The sequence below is a fragment of the Protopterus annectens genome, chromosome 1.part2, assembly GCF_019279795.1.
Source record: "Protopterus annectens isolate FY-2018-M chromosome 1.part2, PAN1.0, whole genome shotgun sequence".
In the NCBI taxonomy this organism is placed as follows: domain Eukaryota; kingdom Metazoa; phylum Chordata; order Ceratodontiformes; family Protopteridae; genus Protopterus; species Protopterus annectens.
Genome location: NC_056727.1, coordinates 661,172,350 through 661,186,893, shown reverse-complemented (window position 1 = coordinate 661,186,893; position 14,544 = coordinate 661,172,350). Strand labels below are relative to the sequence as shown.

The following is a 14,544-nucleotide window of genomic DNA, read 5'->3' as shown; positions in this document are numbered from 1 at the left end:
AGGAAGTGTGGGATTGAGTTAGAGTTTTTTTCCTAAGCATAAATGTAGGGGTATGGTCACTAAGGTTAATGGGTAGAAAGCTGGACTGGTGACTCAGGTTTGGCTTATTAGTTAATATCCAGTCCAGCAGTGACAGTTTTTTATTGTGTTTATCAGTGCTAGTGGGACAGTTTATAATTTGGGAGAAATTATAAAGGTTGATGAAACTGGTGGGGCTGTTTAAGGAGCAGGAGAGCCAGTCAAGATTAAAGTCTCCTAAGATGACTGTTTCTTGAGTGAATAAAGAGGCAGACCAAGAGATGAGAAGTTCTATGCTGTGAAGATTGTTTCCAGGGGGCAAATAGGCAGCAATAATAATTATAGATTTGTGGGGATTTATTTGCAGGCGTGTGCTGAGGACTTCTGGATTGAGGATGTCTGATGATGTACTGTCTAGTTTTTTTATTTTTAGGGAATCTTTAAACATAACTGCTACACCACCATCTCTTTTGTTTATTCTATGTGATCTAATAACATTATAACTGTTGTATGTAATTTCAGTGTCTTTGATGTGCGGTTTTAACCAGGTTTCTGTAATGACAGCTATGTCCGGAGAGTAGGTGGCCAGGATAGCATGAACTTCAGTGGTTTTGTTTACAATGCTCCTGAGATTGAAATTGGTTATTAATAGGTCGGAACTGGAAGTTTTTTGAAAGGGAGGTATGTACCTTGGAATAGGAGAGATTTTGTTTAGGAGAGTTTGGGTAGTGCAGTTGAGTTGGGGGAATAACATTGATTGGGCCTGGGTTGGGGGGATGTCAGCCTGTAATTTAATATGTGTAAGGGAGTGGAGTAGATAATTTTTTTAGTTTGATGATAGCCAGATAGAACCTGAGAGTGGGAGGCTGAGGATGTGTGGACTGTATGCGTTTGAAAGTGAATAGGAGAGAGTTGGGAGTGCAATAAAGTTGTGGGCATATGTAGCTATAGTGTATAAGTGGTTGTTGCTGAGTAGTATGTGTTTGTGGTAATCTCCAAACAAAACAAGTTTATGTAAGTGCTTTCATTCGCATCCAATCGCATCCAATACATGAACTTCTTCAGACAAATGTAAGTAACAAAAAATCAGCTTAAATAATGAAATGAGCATGACATCATACAATAATCAAAATCTTAAAGGGACAAATTTCAAGCACTCCATCTCAAGGTAAATACATTAAAACCAACACTAAAACCATGTTATTCCTCCCAAATGTTCATGTTAAAAATCAGTTTCTAATAAAATGTATATAAAAATGATTTTTATAAAAATTATCTTTCCAAAGCCTTCAATTTTAAAATATGTTTCAATGAACATTGATCACTAAGGCCAGGGTAGGCATAAGCATTAAGCTTAAGTTGCCAGAAAAGTTCTCGTTCCTCCAAGTGAAGCTGCCAAGGACCACCCCTTATTTCCTTATTCACCTGTTCTATAACTAGGTAAGAGAAATGGTGCCACTCTTTTCCACTATATGTCTTGCCAATGCATTTGTGTTATTATGCCTACCAATATTGTACTGGTGATCATAAATTCTTTCCTTAAAGTGTCTTTCGGTTTTGCCTATATAGAACCCAGTACAATTTTTGCATTGAGCAAGATAAACAACCACGGCAGTTTCACAATTGAACTTGCCTTTAATGAAATAGGTACAATTACCAATGCAAAATTTATTTGTTATTCAATGTATTGGCATAATTTGCATCTACCACATTTTAACATCCCTGTTCTACCTGGTGAATCATGGTGATTAATATCCTTTTCTCGCCGATATATTTTTAATGTTGGCTCCACGTCTAAAGATCACACCAGGTGGGACAGTTATTCTTTGTCTAATTAATGAATCCTCCAAAAGAACCACCCAGTTCTTAAATAAAATATTCCTAAGGGCTTCAGCGTCAAGTGAAAAAGGGGTACTAAATTTCAAAGCAAAATCACTTCTAATATTAGACAGATGAGAGGGCGATCCATCAAACATAACATTAACACCCCATCAACAGTTCCCCCCTTTTCTTTAAAAATAGGTCTCAACCAACCCGTCTCTTTTCATCACCACTTCATTGATAATTGGTACCAAAAAGTCCAGGGGATAAGCTCTAGCTAAGAACATATTTTTCAAAGTTTACATTCTAATAGGGTTATTATCCTGGCGGTCCGCACCAATTGCCTTTGATCACTGCTCTCTTTTGATACAAAGAGTGGGAGCTCTCAAATTGAAGAAAGGTGTTTGAATAGGTAGTCTTTCTAAAAATCTGGGCCACTTAACCAGCATTAAGTCTGTCTTTAATAAGGTGAACATCAAGATAAGATATATTCTCAGACCCAAATTCAAACAATTGTTAGGAAATTATAATCAGCCTCAAAAGTAAGAGAGTCCAAACCACCAAGGAAATCCCATGAATCACGGCAAATTTGGGGCACTTCTTTTAAATATTTTTTTAGTAAAGAATCCACATATTTGGCACAACCATATGTAATGCATTTCCTCCTGTCCACTATAGGACGGAACGGTGGATTTTTCAAATTTTTGTGGATTTTGGGCAAGCTGAAAATAACAGGGGTTAAAGGTGCAACAATATTCAGATAGTTAAAAACATCCACATCTATTCTTGACTCAATAAATAAATCATTACTATAACACTTAATACATTGGCATGCAGCATTAAATTCACTTAAGAAAACTGTGTATATGCATCAGATTCCAAAATTTTCAGCATCCTGTTATTATAGTCAGCCTCATCCATGAATATAAGACCTCCACCTTTATCTGATTTTAAAACTTTAACCCTATATAATTTTAACATATTTAAGGCATTCTGTTCATCTGTAGAGCTATTATATCGATTCCTATATTGAAATCACTTGCTAAGAGCATTCCTAATGTCTAATTCACACAGTTTTTCAAGCACAGCAATAATACTATTAAGCAGAGGATTAAACACACTAGACACTCTAAAATCATGTTCTAAATTGGGTTGATTACCAAGTAAAATATTCAGATTAAGTTTATGGGTAAATACTTTTAGGTCCAACAAAGTAGTAGCTAAATCAGCTCTCCTAGCTGGAACAAAGGAGAGACCCTTAGACAAAACTTCAACCAATTACATTGTGCCTGCTACAGTTCTGAGCCTGAAAATAGGTTAGCATCTAACCGCTGTTACAGAACTTTGCATGTAAGTTCCCCAGGTCATTTAGACAATGAAATTTAACTAAATCACTACAAAAAAATAGAAGAGATAGAGTTTGAGGATGTAGAGTATTTATTTCTGGGAGTTGGGAATTACTGCAATTACTGGAAAAAACAATTGGACTAATTCAGCTAAGAAAAATAAAGAAGAAAGATTTGAGGGTGTATAGTAGTTATTTTTGGGAGATGGGAAAATACTGCAATTATTGACAATGAAATTAACTAAGTCAATCTAACAAAAAAATAGGGAAGAAGGATTTGCGGGTGCAGAGTAATTACATTTGGAGACAAGAATTACTGTGATCCTGTTGGTGTACAAGCCACTGAAACAGTTTGTACTGGTAAACACAGAGTAAAATTATAGGGTTTAAGTACTAAAAGTACTGAAATATGGAAATGACATACGCAGCAATTAATAAAATAGAATCATAACATTATTCTGCTTGCATTGTTCCCACAAAGTTCATTTACTTCTTAGTAATTTGCTCCTTCCCTTTCTTAAACATTCCACCTCTAGTTCTTTTCATCTCATGTGCAATATTCAGGATTTCAATTACAGATTGTTGAGATTTTGATTTCCATTTTCTAGTATTTGTTTTTTGGTAGCAAATAAAATTCAATGTAGTAAGGCATTTCTATGTATAGGGATTTCAGATCATGTGTCCCCACTCAAAACAATTATTTCCTTAGTTACAGACATTTGTTCCCCCAGCATTTCTGACAGAGTACTCTGTAGGGAATTTTTAAAATCAGCCAACTCATACTCCCCAAATAAATTCCTATTTATCTGTCTCTTTTCCTTCACACCTCTAGCATTTGATATCTACCAGAGGAAAAATTGTCTGAAATCTGCTTTGGTTATAAAAAAACACTTCTAAGCAAAAATTGTAAACGTTCTAGGTTTCATTGCATACATGTGAGCCATAAAGATGTCCTGCTATTTTTCCTTTTTAAATTGCCTTTCCAAGCTCTCTTCCCAATTTTTTCTATCCTCATCTGATTGATTCTTATAGTTGTCATGCAATATTTTATATGTTTTATTAATTATCCCTTTTATACCTGCAGTATCTGCTCTAGACTCAACTAAAAACTCTATCAGAGCTGGTCTTTATCTTAGCACCCCCCTATCTCTTTGTCTTTGCCTATATTCAGATGTCAGTCCTTGACAGGGAAGGCAGTCTCTAATCTGCAGCTGGAAATGCTGCTTGGTCTCATCCCGCTCTAGTACCTTTCCCTCTCTAGTTATTTGTTCCCAGTACCTTGATTCCTTTGCTCGTTTTCTCTAGTAAATTCCATCCCCATCTTCACTATTTTCTATACCCCTACTTGCAGTCATCCATGTTAGCAAAATCTTCTTTCTCCATTCTCATGTTGGCTTATCATAACTGTTATATAAGAATAACAGCAGGTCTTAAAGTACTATCTTATTCTTGTCGCATAGCACTCATTGTATATTAATGTTTCCTCAGTCTTGGCTGACTTGCTAAAGCCTCCTTTAATGTAATTTAGTAGGCATTTCACATACCAATAGAACTGATCCAAAAGTAGTGGAGAAACACTGTGACAACAGTTCACTGTCTTCTGTGTATGCAGTGCTGATGAATGACTCAAAAGGTAATGCATTTGTTTTTGATACTAAGAATATCATAAGGTTATGGGTTTTATGCCAACAGGAGCATTTAATTTATTTTCCACAACTGACACAGTAGGGCAAGCATTGGAAAGGGGTACTGCATTCTTCTGGTGCTGCTCTCAGAAGAGATGTAAAGCAGAGCCTTAGCTGGTATGACTCCACATTAATATTCACTATACAGTCATCTGAAACCACCCTCCTTTACTCCCCGTCCAAAAGCTACTCAGAAATACAGCCTAGCCTGTACCATAAAACTCCACTACTCTGCTCCAAAATTCATTTTTCTCTCCAAAAACTATTCTACTCTCTATTCAAGCCATACCCTCTGCCTTCTACTGCACTTTACCAACTCTAACTCCCTACTTGCACAAACCACCTTTCATCAGATTTCTTGACATTAATCCAATGTGGTGATATCCATCCCAACTCAGGTCCTATTGTCACCACTACCCCTATTGAAAGCAACCTCACCAATTGCTTTAAATCATTACACTTAATCACCATAAACTTTCAAAGCATCTGCAACAAAATAACTGACCTGCATGCCTGGTTAGCTCAGAATAAAACAAATATCCATGCCGCTATTGAGACCTGGTTAAAATCAAATATAACAGACTCAGAATTCCTCCCACCCAACTACAGTGCAATTAGAATAGATAGAACAAAAAAAAGGTGACGTTGCCATCCTATTCCCTAATACTTTTAACTTACTCCCATATACAGGTCACATTCCCCAATTCTCTAATGCAAAAATCCTGGTATCTCTCCAAGAAATAAATGACTCTAAAAATCTTTGTATTATTGTCCTCTACATTTGCCCTGGTAATAAAATACCAACTTTTGAAGAAATATTATATTGGGCCTCCCACAAAATAAAAAAAAATTAAACTATAAAACTAGGCGATGTGAATATTAACTGGGCTAACATTAGTTAAAAAGTTCCATCCTCCAATATTAACCTGTACAACTTCACCCAACTTATCTCCACCTGTACCAGATACAATAACAAAACTAATGAAGGGGACATCTTACACTGGATCCTATTTGCCGACCCCACAAAAATTTCACCAGCTGGTACCCTCCCAAATACATCAAGTGATCACTTTCCTGCCTTTGTTAACTCAAACTACTCCTCCTTTCACAAAAAACATCACTTCAATCATGTTAGGAACCTATCCAACTTCAGCCCACACAAATTCAACCACATCCTGAAAAGTATCAACTGGAATAACCTAAAAACTCTCTCCCTAGATGATGCTCTACACTATTTCAGCGCTACTGTTTTAAAAATATTGGACAGCCTTGCCCCCCCCCCCCCAAATAAAAAGAGTAAAGGCAAATCATGCTCCATGGCTAACCAAATCTACTAAGAAGCTGATGTTAACTAGAGATAAAACCTGGAAGCTATGGCATAAACATAAAAACAGTTCTGATTTACTACAGTTCAAACAGCTTCACAACCAGGTAAAAAAAAAACTTGTAAATAAAGACAAAAAAGATTACTACTTAAAGCTTCAAAAAGAAAAACACAAACATAACCCAAAACAATTCTGGTCCTCCACTGGTACCTTCCTAAACCTAGGGTCAAAAAGTAACACTTGGCCCCAACCTGACAAACACCTGATCATATAGCAAGTCTCTTTACCTCCTACTTCATAGACACCATAACAAATATTACAGCCAATATCTTACAACCTGTCCGTACAACAAACACTCCTGGCCAATCTACTCCCCTTCAACACACACAGCCACAGTTTCCACTCCCCACTATAAACATTCTAGGTGAAAATCCTCTCAGTCCCCTCCAACCACTCATACAAACTTAACTACCACCAGTTCCTTGCCTGAACTCACACTCACTACTGCCCCAACCACAACCATAAAAAGAATACTTCTAAAGCTAAAACCAAATTCCACTGCAGCAGATGGGTTACCCACAGAGTATTTAAAAGTCTTTACAGAAGCTATTACCTACATCATTAGCATACTCATAAACAGATCCATCCAAGAATCCTATGTTCACAATTTTTGGAAAAAAGCATACGTGCTACCTCTCAAAAAGGGGGTACTTCAACTGATATTTCCAAAGTCTTCCCTGTAGCTATTCTATCCCCAATCTCAAAACTCCTAGAAAAATGTGCACACACACAACTTCTATATTTTCTTCTCAACAATCAAATCCTTTCTAAAACTCAGCATGGTTTCATACCAGGCCATAGTACCTCAACTGCCCTAACATCTTATGGACTTAGTCAATAAAGACTGTGACTCAAGGAAGATTGGCTGTACTCTATTTTTGGACTTATCTAAGGCCTTTAATACTATCTGTCACACACTCCTCCTTTCCCAAATTCTTAACATTGGACTATCTACTCCATCTCTCAAGTTGTTCAAAATCCACCTATCTGAGAGACAATATGCTGCAAAATGGAAACATTCTATTTCTCCGTACATTCATAACCACACCAGAGAGGCACAGAGGGTATTCATTGCTACCCCTACATGTGCAACCGACAGACACAAGGAGTAGCAATGGGCACTCCCTGTGCCAATACATATGCAAACTTGGTTCTGTCTTACTGGGAGAGGCATCATGTAATGGGGACCCATAACAAATGGAGGGGCAAATTACGCCTATACAGGTGTTTTGTGGATGACAACTTTTTGTTGTGGGAGGGGGAAGAAAAAGAGTTAACTGATTTCATCCAATATTTAGAATCAATCACCACATTCCTCAGGTTCTCTACAGTATTTTTCAGGACATAGATAGATTTTCCTGGATGTCAGGGTAATTCAGGAGGAAGGGGGGTTCAAGACCACCCTGTATAGAAAAGAGTGTTGGAAGAACAGTTTGCTGTCACAGGATAGCATGCATCCAAGGTTCATATTTGACAACATTGTTACTGGACAGCTAGGGAGAGTATCTAGATTATGTATAGAGGACAACAATTTTTACATGTTTTTAAGGTAACTTTATAGCAAGGGGTTAAACAAAAGGAAAGTGCAACAGATTACACGTACAAAGAGAGATAGGGGAGGTAAAATGTGTCCATGGTTTAAACAGGAGGCAGGGAGGACTGTGGCCAACAGCAATTTGAAACAAAGTAGCAACATGAGACTTATGTTTACATATAGCAATAACATTCATGGGGTATGCAACATAATTTGATGAAACTGGAAGATTTTGTTATCGGATGAGAAAATTAGGAAGGTGTTTGGAGAGGAGCCAAGTTTCAGTCTCAGTAGGAAGAAGAATTTTAAAGATTTATTGAGTCATGAGGGTAGGAAGGACAACAGACAGGTTGAAGTGAGTAAAGGAACCAAATCAGTGGGTCCTGCAAGGTGTGTAGATATATAAATAAAGATACCAACTTTACACTTCCTGTCACTGGCAAGACATATTACTTCAATGCTAGAGCTAGTTGCAGGACCATGAATGTGGTTTATCTTGCTATGTGCCAACTATGCAGTTGCTACTATGTAGGCAAAACAAATTGCATGCTTAAAAACAGGATACTCAACCATTTATCAGCAATCAGGGTACAGAATGAACACAATGCCCTATATAGACACATATTAAATCATGAGGGACATTATTTTAAGTTTCAGGTCATCTGGAATGTAGTGAAAGGCATCAGAGGTGGGGATGTGGTGAATGACACTGAGTATGAAGAGGCTAAATGGATAGTAGAACTTAGAGCACACAGGCATCCAGGTCTCAATGATGTCATTCCATTGAAACCTGCTTTGAAAAAAGGCGGGTTCAGTATTGAGTCTTGATTGGTTGTCAGTCCCTTTAAAAGAATGTTTTAAATTTGAGCATTTTATCTGATGAAGGGCACAGCCCGAAAGCGCTCATCTCTGCAGTTTTACTTCATTTTATGTTTGTTTTTATTGTGTTGAATGATTAAACTGTCTCTTCCTAAGTGGTGGTAGCTGCTATTTTTTGACTACTTACTGACTTTGAGCCAGTCACTAAACCAAATAGAGCTCTTGTATCACCTCTGAAAAGGGACATTTGTGTCCAGTGGGCTTGTCTGGGTAACAAATTAATAAAATAAAAAAAAAATCTGCTTTTTGTACTGAGTGAAAGCCAGGCCTATTCATTCCATAACCACAGTAAGAGTCCTTTGACCCATTCCTTCTCTGAATAAAATGAGAATCTAATCAATCCATTCATTCTTTTCTGAATAAGAGAGAGAAATAGTTAAGTGGGACAGTTTGTTAGGCAAGAGGATCCCCCTCCCAATCCCATCTAGCCACACACTACAGTGGCCATCACAGTGCAACTGTTGCATGCACATCACTGTCCGTGGCTAGCATGCCCGGCTTAACTGCAGCATAGCATCAGTTTGACCAGAAAGATGCTCGTATGCTGGGACATCCTTACATTCCTCTAAGGGCGATGGTTAGCAGGCAAACTGCCCACACCCCCACCCCATTTGGCACACAGATTAATGTCACTTATTTCCACCCAGTCCTGCCTGGCTGTCCTAGCTTCCCATCCTACTAAATAAGATCATGTCATTTGGGTCATAGTCAGAGCTTTACCCACATGCTACAGAGCCAGACACTCCTCCTTTCTAATTATGTGTGGTCAGGGGCACTAACTTTACTGTTCTATTACTACCCTGATATAAGCCACTGTAGAGTCATTACAGCATTTCAGAGATTTCTAATGCCAGTTCTCAAGGCTAATGTGCATACATCATGCCTAACTTTGAGCCTTTTTTCATGGCAGCAAAATGTTAGCACACCTTTCAGTTATAAAGAAATCTTAATCATTATTGTCTTCTTTATTATAATCAGCTTTCAGTAATAGCCATCATGTACAGTGTTCTGTTTTCATGGCCAGTCTTTCCAGATAAAAGAATTGGCAAGTTTTGTTTTTATTCATAATAGAATACACAAAATGGATCATTCTCTATATGTAAGCTTGCTGACTTTAACTGTTTACATTTTTACCTTTGTTTAGAGTCTAACTTTTTAAATATTTTTCTGATTTTTGTACAGTTGGCTACCTAGTGTGTACATTTTACTCACTGCATTTGTTCATTCTTTATTTTATTACATGTTCTCTTTGCATTGTCATTATGACCAGGTCTCTAAGCAGTTCACCAAACCAATTAACAAAAAATAATGAATGAATTAATGGATGAGTGAACTTAGTAACTCATTCATTCATCCATTGTCTTATCACTATCAAGACCTCCAGGATTTCAATTGAATTTCTTTGTCACTCTAGCTCCAGAATACTAACTCTTTACTATATGCATCTTACAGGTCTCACTGCATGTGGCATTATCTGATAACATGTCCTGCAAGGTGTCCTCTTGTTCCCTTGTGCTTCTGATCATATTCACCTCCTCTAGCCTAAGGCAAGTGACAGACTCCACCATATCTGCCCCTGTAATTTGTAATGGGTAAGTAATGTTGCCACAGGTTGCATGCTGTTCCTCTTACCATATCACTGGATAACCATTCACTCATTAAGAATGAGCTCATTTCTTCTCCTTGTCTTCTTAACTTCCCATGTTTTACTCTCTCCATCTTCACCTTATCTTCCTCTCCTCCAATTTCTCCAGTCTGTGCTAGTGGCATGGAAGGATAAAGTCCTTACACCTCCCCAGGTGAGTTGAGTTTGAATAGTGATTTGGGCACTTGATGGCACAGACAGGAAGAATGGCCTTGCTGATCCTAGGGGAGGAAGGTGGCATGTATGCTTGGTGCATCCACGCTTGGAACATGCATGCTTGGAACACACTCACATGGCTTTATTTCTCAGGTCGAGACCAGGGAAACAACCAGGTGGTGGTGTCTCAGGGTGGGCAGGGTACCCTGCTGATGTCAGCTCCTTGTGGTACTGAGGGCCTGTTCAGCACTGATGTCCATTACACACCCCACCCCTAGGGTACTGCTAGGCATGCACATGTACATTCACAGGGAGGAAAATAGATAAAACCACTTCCTCAGCAGCAGGATGACTCAGCCTAGGATGCCTTTGAAGCAAGTGCAGGAGAGGTAGGAGGGATCTAAGGTTCTAGTGATCAATGAGGGTACCTTGGAGTAGCTGATAGTTGTAAGAGACCAAAGATAACTCCAAAAATAGGCCTCCTCTAAGGGTTTCCAGCCTTACTAACATTTTATAGAGATAGCACAAACAGCTTAGATCCACTTGCCTTAATATCACACAGCTCTTGCTGTAATATTGTCCTTTTCATTTCTCATTGCCTTTCTTCCATTTCCTTGTTTCTTATCTTAATCATCCTACTATATAACTAGGATGCATAACACAATGGTTATTATATTAGACAGGAAAACTGGGGACCTGAATTTTAGTTTAATTATCTCCCACTTGCAAACTATGTGATCGCAAATAATTCTGTAATGTTCCCTGTTTTTCCATATCCATCCATCCATCTATCCATCCATCACCCCCTTTTCCCATATGGAGTCAGGGTGGCACTTCAATAATGACAATCTAGAGCCATGGTTTACACTGCCAGGTGGCTAGCCCTGCTGCACATGTTCTTCCATATCACACAGTCACATGTACACTCATACCTATGGCCAATTTAGTGTCCAGTCCACCTACTGCATACCTTTAGAATGTGGGAGGAAACCAGAGCACCCAGAGGAAACCCATGTGAATACAGTGAGGACATGCAGACTGCACACAGATGGCACCCCAGCTGAGAATCGAATAGGGGGACCTTTTGCTTTGAGGCAACAACACTATCCGCTGTGCCACTGTGCCACCTTTTCCTTGTGTTCCCATATCATTCCGTAAAGAAAAAGACCCTTACTCTCATTCAGACAGCCTAGTAACATTTATTCACTCTTAACTGGCCACTGGCCATGTGTGTTCAGCATCATTTAATGAATTTTCATGATGTCATAAAGTTCTTCTAGTAATGAGAAAATTCAAATGTTAAAAGAAAATATTTGTTGCTTTGTCTTACCAAATTTTATGGCTGGTATGAGGTACATTTTAAGTTGTATGGTCTTATTGTTTGAAATAACTCCTGAGTTTCTACCATCCCATGATGGACTGACAGCATGTTAAGAACAGTATCTATTTTATTGTCTTCTTGGTGCAGTGATAAAGCTCTGACTGTGTCCAAGATGATATGGAATTGACAAATGAACTGGGCCCAGGAGCAGCTGACAAGGGAAGGTGACAATAACTGGCCAATGCTAGCTTCCCCTTCCTCAGGGGTGTGAGGTAGGCCAGCTTGTTGCAGTATTAGCCCCTACTGTGCACAGAGGTATGTGGCATCTACCACATTTTCTTGGGACATGTGATTTGCTCTGCCAAGCTGCAGCTATGCAGCAGCTTTATTGCACATGTGTAGGACCATACGACAAAGAATGCCTCAGATCTGAAAAGTACATTCACATAATCTGCCAGACAAGGGATCGTAGTCTGAAACACAAAAAATTCCTCATGGATAATTGGATGGCAGCTCTTAACTCAGTGATAGGGTGTGAACATGAATGGTCATGGAAGGGGCTTGGTGGCTGGTAGGTGTGGGACTATGAAAAAGAACAACAAAAAAAGAGTAGTGAGATATAACTCAAATAAATACTCAGTGTCCTTTCTTGTTCCAGTACATTCTCTTTTGAAACCACAATAATTAAAATATATCATTGCCAGGAAACTAACACTGCCACTTACCAGATGGCAGAAATTGTTTATGAAACCTATTGTAGTGGTACACTGCTAGCTAAACATATCTTGCCTCTTTTTTCCCATTATTTTCCACAGGTTTGTGAATGTGCTTGTGTATTATGGCCTCTCTTTAGGCGTTTCTGAATTTGGAATAAACATCTACTTAACACAACTCATTTTTGGGTTTGTGGAGATCCCAGCTCATACTATCATCACCTTTTGCCTCCCCTACTCCAGAAGAATGACTCAGACTGTGTTCCTTGCTTTAGGTGGGCTGGCATGTTTGCTTATACTTGCCGTTCCTGAAGGTAAGTGAATATGCATAAACATTACAAACAATATATGTTGGATCATCTCAGACTTGTGTGGATGAAGCGGAGCATTGAGGGATGAAAACAGATAACTTAAATATGTGTATTACGAGTTATAGAACAATTCTAAAGCTTGCAGCAACAAAGTGTTAACCTGCATGTCAAATATACCTGGGTATTGAGCCCACAGTTGTCACTTGCAGTGTCCCTCTCAACTGACCAGATTTTCACAGAATGCCCACATTTATGTCTAATATTTTTGGTCTGATACTCATAAAATGTGTAGTTTTCTAGCAAATCACTATGTATTGAAGTCAATAATCACATTCATTTGAGTTTCATGTTTCATATCCTTCAGAAAATGCATGCTAACACAAATCCTGTTATTCTAGTAACTGTCTAAGTTTATAAGAGCAATATTTAAAATCTGTCCCTATTTTTGGTCTTTGCTTTATTTTAGGCTTGGTTTAGATTTCTTACTCTAAGAGGGTGAAAGGTATGATTGTATAACACTGGTTAATTAACATACTGCAACTTGCATCTTCCATAGATTTGTTAAAGTTTTATAATCTCCATGATACCTCTCATCAGTTCAGAGTTTTGTATCATATTTTAGTCTTTTCCTCATAAAACTTGTGGATTTCTGACAAATCTCAGAGAATTTATGTCACTAAATAATGACAGATTTTTTTGAGTTTCAGACTTCATATCTTTGAGGGAAAAAAGAGGATAATGGAAAACCTGTTATTCTAGCAACCGTCTAACTGTTTATAAGTGCAATATTTAAAAATCTATCCCTGATTTTGGGCATGTGTATCCCCATTCATTTTGACTTTTCTTGATCAGATAGAAGGCTGAGAGACATATTATGTTATAATCATCATTATCACATACCCCATTTTGAACAGGATCAAGTTGTCATGTCAATTGTTGCCACCTTTCTCAATTCAGAACCAGTTTCATACCTTGTTTGACATTCATGCCTGTTTATTACAGGTCTTTTCTCGTGCAAGACACCCATCTCTTGGCTGGATGTCCTCATTTCTTCTTGCCTTGTTTTTGTCTCTTCCAAATCTGCTTTACCAGATCATCCCCTGCTTTCCTGCACTTGTGACTAAACCACTATAATTTCCTTTACTTGACCTTCTGTGCAACTGGAGCTACTTTGGCTTTTGACCTAATGTCCTAATTCCTTTAAACAGCCCACATTGTACATCCTAATACACATCCCGGCATTTCATCTCAGTCACCTTGAGCTTCCTCATCTTCTCTTACTCACCAAATGTCTGTGCCTTACCCTAGCACTGGCCATATCACTGTTTTGTACACCTTACTTTTCAGCATCTTTAGCATTCTTCTTCATATACCACTTTGTGCCAATTAGCTGCAGCACATTGGATTATAGCTCTGATCTCCTCATTAAGACTTCTTTCATCCTGAAAAACACACCCCAGATATTTTAACTTGTTAACCTGTTCCACTATTTCCCTTTCTATCCCAATTGTCAGTTTCTTCAGATTTATCTCATTTGCTTGCCATGACCACTGTCTTGTCTGTATTCAGCTTCCTCCCATGTGTTTTCAGTATCGCATTGCAGTTCCTTGTCATTTGCTGAAATTCCTATTCAAAGTATGCTTTCAAGTCCCATTGTATACAAAAGATTGATTGGTTTGTCCATTCCACCCTGCTTGCTGATGTTGCCCATCATAAGTATGAAGAAGAATG

General features: G+C 38.3%; 1 protein-coding gene across 1 annotated transcript in view; it reads left to right on the top strand.

Moving 5' to 3' along the window:
• Positions 1-14,544, top strand: part of LOC122790656 (solute carrier family 22 member 6-B-like) — a 496,093-nt gene that overhangs the window by 370,228 nt on the left and 111,321 nt on the right. The window contains exon 7 of the mRNA XM_044058184.1: positions 12,605-12,816. Coding sequence (XP_043914119.1) covers positions 12,605-12,816 — 212 coding nt within the window. The remainder of the gene's footprint in view (positions 1-12,604; positions 12,817-14,544) is intronic.